Source organism: Balaenoptera ricei, chromosome 3, assembly GCF_028023285.1.
Source record: "Balaenoptera ricei isolate mBalRic1 chromosome 3, mBalRic1.hap2, whole genome shotgun sequence".
Classification (NCBI taxonomy): Eukaryota; Metazoa; Chordata; class Mammalia; order Artiodactyla; family Balaenopteridae; genus Balaenoptera; species Balaenoptera ricei.
The window spans coordinates 152491785-152504385 of NC_082641.1; the positions used below are offsets into that span (position 1 = coordinate 152491785).

General features: G+C 37.0%; 1 protein-coding gene across 2 annotated transcripts in view; it reads left to right on the forward strand.

Annotated features, from left to right (window-relative positions):
• Positions 1-12601, forward strand: part of CPEB4 (cytoplasmic polyadenylation element binding protein 4) — a 64257-nt gene that overhangs the window by 10114 nt on the left and 41542 nt on the right. For both annotated transcript variants that reach the window (XM_059917695.1, XM_059917696.1), the window contains exon 2: positions 9436-9517. In XM_059917695.1, coding sequence (XP_059773678.1) covers positions 9436-9517 — 82 coding nt within the window. The remainder of the gene's footprint in view (positions 1-9435; positions 9518-12601) is intronic.

Below are 12601 nucleotides of genomic sequence, written 5' to 3' on the forward strand. Positions count from 1 at the left end.
CTCAGTATTATACATTTTAAAGCCATATTTATATTTAAATGTTATGCAACATACTTTTAATAATAGTTTTCCCAGGTGTTTTTGAGGAATGTATCTCGTGCTAGTCAGTAAAATAACTGCTGTAGCCTTACTGTCTGTAAGAACCTTAAAAAGAACCAAACAATGTAAGAACAGTTGCTACTCAGAAAAACCTCCTAATTATCATATGGAAGTCAGATGATCTGAGTTGATCTGAGTTTCAGCGATGGCTCTGCCACTTACTAGCTGTGTGACCTAAGGCAAGCTCCTCAACTTTCCTAATCCTTCATTTTCACATTTCTTTTGTCCAGTGTTTTTGAAGTAAAATGAAATATGCCTAATATTTGGCTTCCAAAAGATTCTGTTGGTATAAGAAAGTCATCAAATAGAAATATTAATTCAAAATTTTGCAAATAGCACAGATTCTTAAAAGGTGCAAACCATTGTGTAACTGGTGTATGGTAATTTGAGTTTAACTCTAAAGAGGAATTTTATAAGCTCAACTATAATTTTGTTTAATAAACTCAGTGTACTTAATAGTGGGAATCAGCCTAGATGATGCTCCCATTTTCTTGAACATTGCTGGAAAATTTAGTGACCAACTGGTTTTTTTGTTTGTTTGTTTGTTTCCTCTTTGGATAAAGGTTTTCCCCCCAGGTCTTTTTCATTTCTTATTATGGAAAAATTTAAACATATTCAATAATAGAGTAGTGTATAGCAAACTCCCATGTACATACACGTCACCTGGCTTCTAACAATGGTCTGCTTCTGGACAGTCCTCTTTCATCTATCTTCCTAACTGTCTCTTCCTGCTTTCATGTTATTTTGAAGCATTTCCCAGGTATTGTATCATTTCATCTGTAAATGGTTTAGTATATGTCTCTAAAAGATAGTCTTTTTTCCCCCTTAAAAACATACAAAAATATCTTCTAGTTGTTTTTTAAAGAAAGATAGTGAGAAATTGAAGCAAGGCCCACATTTCTGTTGTACCTGCTCAGCCTGTTTCACCACTCAACCTGGTGCTAATCTCTAAAGAAACCACTATTGGCCGCATCTCCCTTCTAGGTCAAGAAGGGTGCTGGTGGTCACATGGCCGTCAAAAAAAAAAAAAAAAAGAGAGATCCAACGAGACACCAAAACATCAGCTGATGACCACAAATTTGGGAGGAGATTGTTCAGTTTTCCTCTCTTCATTTCAGCCTTCTCCTGGGTTCAGGCTTCTGTGGACTTGGGGCAAGGCTCTCCAAAAGGAGAGAGAACAGGACAGGACTGAGAGCGTTTTGGTTGTATTTTTGTTTGTTAATGTGTTTTTGTTTTTCCGAAGGGGAATTTAAAGGTTTGGGGTCTTTTGCAGGCCTTTGGGCTGCATCACACTTTTTTTCATCTCTTGCTCTTTTTCAACCCACAAATGTTTGATGCTTTCAATGGACCGTGTGCTAGGAGTACATGACCAAGGCAGACATGCTGCTCCTCGTGAACTGTACAGTCCGGTGACCTCTCGCTCTGTACCTGCGTGTTGAGAAGTGCCTTCTGCACTGGAGACTCTGGAGAGCTAAGGATGTGGGGGCGGGAGCTGTGAGGGCCCAGAGGCTGACACTGGGCACAGGCTGCCTTTTGATGTTGCTGTCAAGGCTCATGAAAGAGAAGAGACATTATGGATGTTATGGGTTACAAGATACAAGCCTCAGTTTAAGAATAAAGAGTGTGTATTTGGGTGACCGTTCTCTCTGCTGACTCCGGACCCTGATCAGGCCCAGCAGACGTATAGCAGAGGACTGCTGACTGCCAGTAAGCAGCCAAAGATAGAGGAATGGCCAGAGGGTCTAAATGACTTCATTCCTTAGGGCCTAGTTTTCGTAGCTCTTCCCACTTTCCTGAACTAATGACCTCTTGCCCCGAATAGCTTATTAGGTAGGAAATATCTTTTTTTTCCCCTTTTTTGTTTCTCTATGAAAATGAGCTACAGGAAATAGCACAGAACAGCTGAATTATTCAGATACAAACAATACCTAATTTAATATGTTAGTTTTGGGCTCTTTTGCCATTTCACCAGAGAGAGAAAGGGCAGAGGGAATGTTTATTGAGAGGATCTCCTAACTGGCGGGCGTGGTGCGTACCTTGTCTCATTTCTCCTCACCCCAGTTTTATAAGGGAGGTGCAATCCTTATTTCCATGATGAAATCAAGGTTCAGAGACAATGCAGTGTCAAGATCAGTTGTCTCCTAAGTGGTGATTTAAATGCAGGTCTTGGACTAGATTTTAATTATTTCCCTCTGCCAGGCAAGGTGAAAATGAACACATAGTTAACAAGAGGAAGGGGTCTATTGATTTAGGAACTGACTAATCAAGTCTAGAATGCCAAGTTGTGTTTTTAATACAGTCAAGTGGTGACAAAAAATATTTACCACTTTAAGGATTGCTAATGGTGAACATGAATGTGGTTTATTTAGTGAAGGTGGGGTAAAAGAAAATTTTCTCAAAGGCTTTCTGGAGAGATCAGATTCATCAGTTCATGTGGAAGAAAATGGAGCTATTGATCTAGTCAGGGTAGTACCCCAAAGACATTGATTCATTTTGTTACAGTTTATTATTCTATTAGGAAGCACTTGGTAGCCCAAGATCTGGAAGACTCTTTGCCTCATTATAAAGCAGTCATAATGAGAAAGCACTGACTGAAGAGGGATCCTGCTAAGAAATATGAGATGCTATTAAATGTGGTTTCTCCCACTTCAGGTAATTACCTCTTTCACTTTAACCTCTGACACTTGTTCTCTGCATTCAGACCCTGTATACAGTGAAGGATTTCATACCTTGCAAGTGTTGATAGATTGGAATTTCTAGGTCATGACAAAGCTCATTTAAATGGACCACTTTTCTGAGCTTCTGCTCTGAAGTCAGACTCCACCACTTACTTGGTGACTTTGAGGGCAGGTAGTTAACTTCTCAGAACTCATTTGCCTAAAATGGGGGTGATAATTGTATCCACTTTACACGATGGTTGTGAGGAACTAATGTACATAAATCATACATCATTCATCTGAGACACAACACAGAGCCAGGAGGGACATGTTAGCCACTTTAATGATGATGGTAACGATGATGAGGGACTTAGTGTACGCTGCACAGTTGCTACAGTCTGTGGCTGTGGAGGTGAGTGGAGCTCGCAGTCCAGTGGCGGAGGGGGTGGGTAGCTGTAACAGAACTTGTCAGTATCATGTGGGCTGTCAGCGTGCTAGGGGGATATGGGGAAAAAGGGACTTTCGCCTGCACAGGGATGGAAGGGTCATCTGGTAGTGGAATCTTGAAAGCTGACTATATTGCCAACTTTTGATATCTGTGGCCTTAAATACTTAATCCAAGAAAAATATTTACATTTTGGCAAATTTTGGATTAAAACTCCCAGAGTTACCTTTGATTAATTATGGGCTCTGCTGGCATCTCAAACTTCCTGTTTATTTTGGCAGCTGATACACTGGCATAGACTTTGCCTTTCAAACCAAAATATTTTCCTTTCCCTTCTTCACCAGGGAAAGTTTATGCCGGAAAGAGAAACTTCCATAAGCTGATACAGATACCTAGCAGTCCGAGAAGTGATGCTCACAGTAATGTATGTCTTTATAGGAAGACAATGAGTAAAGGGAGTAGCTGAATTTTGGCTTTGGTTCTTAATAATGTGGGCATGTTCAATTTAGTACATTTTGTGTTTTAGACCAGGTCTAGTAATGCTAAAACATACTAACTCAAGTATAAGAAGACAGGAACAATTAATGGAGTGGTCAAGGTGGTGGTTCTGTTGAAATTGAACTGAACTGTAATCTTTTTTCCAATTTATGCATCTTAGAGCTTGGAAGAGAGGGCTTTGATTTGGGTTTTGAGAGCAAAGCCCTTCTCTTCATAAGGAAACCTTAAAATGGTTGATGTAGAATGTTTTAAGCTGGACTGCATCACAGCTGTCAACAGGATGTAAGCTACAACTCACCCCCCCAAGTATCTAATGAAGTTAACCTGTGGAATGGAATTGCTTAACTCAGTGGTTCTCAAAGTGTGGTCCCTGTCTTCACTTGGAAACTTGTTAGAAATGTGACTTCTTGGACCCTACCCAAACCTACTGAATGAGAAACTTGACGGGTTGACCCAGTAGTCTATGTTTTGACAGGACCTCCAGATGATTCTGATACACTCTTAAGTATGAGAAACACTGGCTTACATTATCCATCTGGATTTTTTTTAAAAAGCTACAAAATGATAATTTTGGTTTGTGGCATAATTGCAATCTGGTTGTTCATCCTGATTGTAATAGACCAACAGGTTCACGTGCTTCTTGTGACTACTCTGGGATGTTATAAAAAGACGTGTCATCAGTTCTTTGCTGATGTAGGTCTTCCTATTTTGCTGTGGCAGTCAGGATTATTCAGGTGTATATTAAAAGGACAGGTCCTGCTCTTTGAAATACTAATTTGTTTTGTCAGAAGGTTATTTTTATCAACTTTGATTTTCATAGCGGCTTGTGTGGTTTTTCCTTTAGAAATTGTCCTGTGAAGTAGAGATGATAGAAACTGAAACCAACAAGTTACAACTCAATATATTAAATACAATTAATTTTTACAAAATAAAAAGAGGTCTGCACATTGTAATCAAGTTTGCTTTGCTGAGCCTTGAAAATAATTGGTGGTCTTTTATTTTCATTCATGATTATTAAGCTCACATGTTCTAGAGTCAGAAGGCCTGGGTTCAAATTCTGCCTTCTCCATTACCTGACGTTGGTAAAGTTACTTAATCATGCTAAGGTTCACTTTTTTCATCTGTGAAATGGAATAATAACTTAACACTTAATTGTATAGGATTTTTGTGAGGAATAAATGAGATTATGCATGTAAAGCATTAGAGCTTGTTAAACGTTAGCTGCTGGTACTATTATTATTGCTATTACTACCACTTCTGCTCCTGTGGTTGGCCGTAGTTAACCTAGAGATGCATTTGTGTTAGGTCTTTAATTTGTGGACCACATCTATCTGTCATCTCAACAGGAAGAAGGAAGATAAGGCTTCTTTATCTCTTCTTATGTTTTTAGTATCTCCGATATTATCCTATATTACTCTTATACATACATTTTGTTCTTTCTTTCATTTATTGAGTTATATTTGAGTGCCTACTGTTTGCCAGGTACTAGCCAGCACATTCCTGCCCCTAGGACCCTTATGGCAGAGTATCTCATTTATTCTAATATATATCTTAATTAGTGTGGTCTTTTGACTGCCATGACCATTACTTTACCCAAGGCAGCCCATTTGCTTTTGGGTGAAACTTGGGCTTGCATCCTGACTAAGCTGCTGAACTAGGCAGTAACCTGTCTGTGCAGTAAACTGTGGATTTTCTCTAGTCTTAGTTTTTGTCATTAAAATGAGAATAATACAATCTAACTTAAAAGGAGATTTGAACATTAATTAAGACAGTATTTAAACAGTACCTAGAATAATGTCAGGTACTCAGTAGATGCTCAATAAAGGGTAGCTCTGCTTTTCTGCTTTTTATCTCTGTAGTCTTCCAAGAGAAACTGGCAGCAGTGGGTTGAAGCAGATGGAGTGTTTTTTTGTTTTATAATAGAGTCTTTGAACTTTTATTGGAAATCAGGACATCCCCCTTCAACAAATTGTTTTAAGTAAGTTTTTTGGAAAATGCTTGTTATTTTGCATTATGTTTAGCATAATGAAAACGCAGTGACTGTCCTTTTAAGACTCTATAAGAGTTCATTTTCTTATTAATCAGTCATTGACCCCCCCCACCTTTTTGTGGGCAAGAAGTCATAAACTTTGATCAGTCATTCTTGTTCACATCTTTGATTCCTTCCATACTCATCATAATTTAAACTGCAAATCTTGAAAGAGCACAGACTATCTTAGGATATCGGAAAGCTAGAATACAAGTGTATTTTGTTTCTGGGAAAGGAATATTAGAGATCTAATCAAACTCTTTCCTTTTTCGGATCAGGAAGAGGGTCTAGAGGATGAAAATGTCAAGCTCACATGACACTCCAGGCTTCCTAGTGCCTAATGCTCGGTTCCACTGATTTAGGCTGATGTTCATATTTTGATAATCAGCTCAAGTTCAATCAAGAAGAGCTGTCACTTAACAAGGTTTCTATTTTATAGTTAGTTTACTTTCTGGGAAATGGATTCTAGAAAATAGGTAAGTGGTTATGATATTTGGCCCAATTAGCAAGCCAAAAAGGAAAAATCGAAGAATGAAATATAGAAATCAAAGCACTCTTGACTTGACACTTTGGTTCTTGGGCAGGAAAACCAACATTGTTTGTGCTGTTCTTATTCCTTGGGTTTATTTGTGTCTGTACCCCTCCACCTACTTCTGAATGACACAGACATTTACATTTTGGTCCTTTTTGTAAAATTAGATACTTAAAATAGACAGAAAAATGTCAGTGAGGGAGTAATCAAGAATAATAAACTTTGGACCCTCTCTGAGAACAGAATGTTTACTTGACAAAATATGTGGCTTGGAACTCTGAATTACCATAGCATCATAAGAAACAAAGTGTTATACAAATGTAAAGTAGTTTATAATAATTGTAATTGCGAATAAGGTTGGATCGTGTGGAGGAGTACATATTAGACCAGGGTTGGCAAAAATGTGGTGCTTGTGCCATTGGGTCTGTATCTTGCACTTACAAATGTCTGTTGAGACACTGTTTTCTTCTAATTCCATTCAGAGCCTGAAAATTCTTCTCAACACATTGCATCTGAGAGTCAGTACCAGTTGATCAGAGTTTGTATATTGGTATTTATTTATCATCCTTGTATTAAATCGTGACAAATGAAAGGAAAGCTAGTATAAGTGTAAAAAGGATAGAGGGTTTTTTGTTTGTTTGCTTTTTAATCCCACAAAGCATTACTGAAAATTTAAATATTCATTTAGGATTTTAGTTTTAATGTACTGTACCAATTAGAAGTCAGTGGTTATTTTAGCAAAAATCTTTATATTCTAGGCAATAGGCTGGGGGGGCGGTATGAAGTGGCTTCGCTAAATTATAGGTGAAAAGGAGGCTTCTTACTGGAAACAGCTGTCATAAAACAAACAAAAACACTGTATAATATTCTTTATCGACTGATTCTCTTGGGTGCTCTTGTCATTCAGTGATTGGCAAAATGCAAGTTCTGGAAGTTCACAGGTTGCTTACTACTTTAGTTGCATTAAAAAAAAAAAAAAAAAGGCTGAGGTCTCCTCTTCCATCTCTCCCCACCACCATTACAGTTATTTTGACCCAAAAAACCCCCTACAACTCTATAGCCGGAAAGGGGATGTATAAAAACAAACCTCAAGATAAGGAAATAGGAGAAAAGAAATATTTTCAATATTTAAAATAAATTACTTGAAGGAATTCATTCATTCCTCAATTGAGGAAACATATGCAGGCTTTCTAAGCTGCCAGGCCCTGTGTGAGGCACAGTGATAACAGATATGTGGAACAAGGCTTCTCAACCTGTTTCACATCATGGCACGCATAGAAAATGATAATATAGAAATAGAAATCATCTGCCAGGGAGTTCCTGCCACATCAGGCCCTCTGGGCAGTCCTGTGGGTTGAGGAGATGATATCTTGGCACACCATCACCCTTTGGGAGTTATAAACATTGGGAACTTTTGATGTAAGACATACTTCCTACCCTTGGGAAACTGACAGAGAACATAGGCAAGGGAACAGACACTGAGCATTAGTGTCTCCAAGACTGGTTTTGTTGTGGAGAAGAGATAGTGGCTGGGCTGATTTTGAGTGTGGTGCATAGATTGTTGGAGGGAGGACAAATCCAGCTACTGCAGAATGAGATAGCGGAATTTTGTCTTAACTTGTTTCTCTGGTTATGCCTCAAATCCACGTGGCTTCCGAAAGAATGTGCAATAAAGTTTTGATTTAATTCAGGGCTTGAGATGAGGAAGGATAAAAACAGAAGAGTTTTTCCTTTTTGTGAACACTAACCTTAGAAATTCTCATTCTGGCCACCTGTCCTCCTGCCTCTCTATGGACCGTATTGAGAAGATGAGGACAATGAGGAAAGGATCAGGAGGAAAAGTGGGAAAGATATTCTGGAAGAGCCATACCAGTTTGGAGCCGAAGAGCATGTTAAGGCATCTACTCCCCTCCTGTCTTCATCCCCCACCACCCTGGGGAAAAAAACCTCTAATACTCTCTACTTTAAATGTGGATTGTATCCCAGTGTAACTGCCCTTGGACCCCTCAGGTTGCAGAAGTAAAAAAAAGTTTGTATCCTAAAACAATTCAGTGAATATTACTGGATATCTGTGTGGTGGGTGGGGTCAGGAGGAGTGGTCCCTATTTCATGGAAGGATAATAATAGTACAGGGTGAGTAGTGTTATGGAAGGACAAAGGAGAAATGTCAGGATGAACGAAAGATAGAGGACATGCCCTATCAGCCTTAAAGTGCTAGAGAAGCTGGAAGGTGGAAAAATGAGATCCCAACAAGTGTGGAAAAAAAAAATAAGGGATAAAATGAGGCGAATCCTTTTACAAAGCCAAAGCTTTGAGTTAAAAAGTAATGAGAGAGAAAATATAATAAAGAGGGCTTTGGAAGCCCCCTTTTCTTTAATACCCTTGCTGTGGTCTTTATATGTGTTATGTGTTTGTTTATTCTTAAGGTGGGTCAGAAACATGTATTACTTCTTCCCCTTCAGTATTTAATTTGAAAACTTTTTCATCTACTTTTCATTATCAAGCTAAACTTTAATTTTAGTTATCTCTAGTACTTTTTATCCTGAAGAATGCCCCAGCAGTTGGGGTGGTTTTATATTTTCAGATTCCTCACCCACTCATGAAGTGCATTTCGTTAAGCCGGGGTTTAGACCAGCAGTGTTCTCCACACCCTGTCTTTCCTTTAATGGCAGAAAAATCAAGAATACTTTGCCACTTAGTGGTCTTTCAGACATTTGATGACTATTTTCAGATCTTGGCTTATAAGTAAATATAGCTATTCTGAATAGCACATGTAGATGCCACCTTAGTAGATTACTGCTGGAACAAGTTTGGGAAGCTTTGCCACATGACTGCAATCTTAAGTGACAGAGAAAGATTATGAATTCTATTTTTACATTTATTTAATATTCTTAACCATATGAAAATTAGTTTGTTTTTGCTTTGTTCATGAAAGTTATGCTTTTATTGAAATTATTATTAGAAATCAAATCAATCTTTGCTGAGCCCTGGGTACCTAACTTTTGTGGTTTTGGTGTTTTGTAAGTGTTAAAAATAAAATGTAGTAATAATGTGCCTTATACAGAGAGGGAGGAAAATTGCCACTTTTTGATGTGTCCCATCAAATACAGCTTATTATCCTCTTTTATAATTAAATGCTGTTTTAAAAGTGGTTTGTGGCTGTTTGTGTTTACAGGATCGTCCCAGGACTTTTGACATGCACTCACTGGAGAGTTCACTCATTGACATAATGAGAGCTGAAAATGATTCGATTAAAGGTAATTTTCCAAATGTAACTATTTGATTTTAGTAAATAGTTTAAAATGTGTATTATCTATGTAACATGATGAGCAATATGGCAAATATTATAGATTCATATTTTATATCCAGTCAGTTCCATCAATTTTATACATGTACCTCTTTTTGTTCAAAAACAGACATATTTTATGTGCATCCACTGTAAGGCCTTCACAATACCAATTAAGGGAACTACCTACAAGAGTTACTAATTGCTAAGGGAGGGCAGTTAACTGGAAAGATAGGAACCATACTCCTAATTTTTTTTTATCTCTCAGGCAAAACCTGCTAAGTGCTGCAGAACCTTCATGTCTGTTCACCAATGACAGTGCCTGTACACTAGGAAGAGTTCAAATGTTGATAGATTTTTTGGCCTAGTTTCATGTTTTTTAAAATGGCCAACAGTTTCAAAGTTAAAATGAAGCTTTGTAGTTCTTGAAATACTTTTTCTGTATTATGTTAAAAAAAAATAGTGCTATTCCCACTTGGATTCTGGTCTCAATTCTTTTACCCTGAATAAGATATTGCAGTTTGACTAGGCCTCAATTTCTTCATCTTTAATAGGGGACTTAGAACCACTCTTATGATAAGGGACTTAATAATGGGAAGCTTTAAAAATACAGGTGCCTGGGCCCCATCCCAGGTGTGGGGTGGGGCTTATGATATTTTTTAGTGTCTCACGTGATGTTCATGTGTAGCCAGAGTTGAGAATGAACAGATTAGATGTTCTCTAAGGGCCATTCTAGCTCTGATTTTGTGAAAACTACCCCACAAAATAAAATATTTTTCTGCAAAAAATCTCGTTTTACTAGACTGAAGAGTTTTTTTGTTTTTTTTTTTAAAGACATTTGGGTTGTTTGGTATATTTGGTCCTGTCACAAGTTGTTTGTTCGTTTGTTCATTCATTCATTCATCCAATGTTTCTGAGCCTGCTTTGTGCCAACACAGCTTTGCGCTGGGATCAAAGGTGGCAAAGAGCCTGTGACTTCAAGTGGTAACCAGCTTGGCCTAGTTTTCCTTTGAGTTTGGTTTATCATATTACTGATGCAGTAAAACTATTTTTCAGCAAACCTATAACAATAAATTTTTTTATGAGGCATTTTTTTGAGGTCTGGAGAGATGAAAAATAATATGTGAAAAAATATGTGTCCATCTGATGAACTAACTTTGAAGTGGGATTATTTTGAAGGTCTTTACTGAATTCCTCAGGGAATTCTGATGGCCTCTAATCTGATTGCATACTTTGTTTCTGAGGAAAGAGGATCTCTCAGAATTGGCTTTTTTTTTTTTTGGTCACTTTTTAGCACTCTGACTTTGGCTAGTCCTTCAGCCTCTTCGAACCTTTGTTTTCCCATCAGAAAAATTAGGAGAGTCTAAGGCCCTTTCTAGCACCAGAAAAACTGCACACTTTAAAATAAAGTAGCTAAAGGAGAAATCTGAATAAAGTCTGTGAATTATACAGTCTCACTTTCCTGGTTTTGTACTATAGTTATGTAAGATGTTCCCAGTTGAGGACACTGGAAAAAGGGTACACAGAATCTCTCTGTACTACTCTTTGTAACTTGATGTGAATCTATGATTGTTTCAGAATTAAAAGTTAAGTACAGAAAAAGTTTCTAAAGGACATTTTTTTTCCTTAATTGATTTCCTCAGCAACTTTTTTTTTTTTTGAGAGCCTCTTCTCTTACGTACTAGATAATAGGGATAATAATTAGAACTCATTTTCATGATAAGTGCCTATGTCTTTTATCAGAGAAAACAGTTTACAAGTGGCAGCAGTATAAACACTTTATTATGTGATGCTTCTAAGAAGTAAGCTTCTAGCTAGTATTTATGTAAGAGTTTGCACACATTATTCTAATAGGATTAACAACATTTCCTTGGTTTATCGGATACAGTGAGGACAACTCAGGTTTATTTTTTCTCTTCTAGTTTGCTAAGTGGCTCATTGTGTAAACTTCTGCCTTTATTCTGTATTCCCTTTTAAATTTCTTCTTACCAATTTTTACCTAAATTAGGTTTCTTTAGGCTGATTCTGTAGAGATAATTAAAAGTTGAGTCTGGTGACAGAAAAAATTAACTCTGATTGACCTAACGTGGGAACACAAATGTTTTGTGAAATTGTAACATATAAGAGGAAGTGTGGCAGGATGGAAAGAACATGGATTTTGGAGTCACACAGACCTGGATTTAAATTGCCATTCTGCCACTACAGTTTTGTGGTAGTTCATGAGGATTAAATGATATCATGTGTCTATAAAATCCAGCATACTGCCAGTTCATTGAGAAGACACTCAATAAATGGTATCGAGTATTACTAAACATCTATTAAGTCTGTTTTCTTGCTTATCAAATGAGAAAACCGGTTTCAATATGACTGCCAAGGTGACTAAAGCATATTAAATAAACTTTGTGTATTTTTTTCATTCTAAGAGAAGTAAGGAATTCACAGATGAGTTCATGGTCCTAAAATGCCAGACTGCAGTTATGCTTGATTTTTTTTTTTAAACCAAGATGATGAACTTTATACCATTGTAGTCTATCGCAATGCAGTTTTGCTCAGGGGAATACTTTATTTCTTGTCAAACTCTCCTCTGATTTAGATAGCTATTTTAGGAAAACTATGTTTGATTTTAACAGTGGTTCTATTGTGAAATTTTGTTTAAAGGTGATAATAAAAGCTGAATATCTTTAAAAAGTCTAACACATTGTCCTTTTAAAGTAAGTATATAAAACTGCCTGTCCATTTTGAAAATGAATAAATAGCCTCTTCATGTGCTCTGCTTCCTTAGAAACAGATAAAACAGAAAATGGGCATTATTTCTATGAGACTAGTATAGAATAACATGCCTTTCAAAAAATTAATTTGAAAATTGTTTTTAAAAAACTATCATATGGAGGCAGATTTTATATTTGGGTTCATTTTATCTTAAAAATAACTTTATAAAATATATTATGAATGACTTCATTTATTTTTATTTTCATTTGCAATTCCTCATAGATATGTGGTTTGTGTGTATGTGTTTAAATAATGAAGCCTAAAATTGATACAAGACCTGTCAATT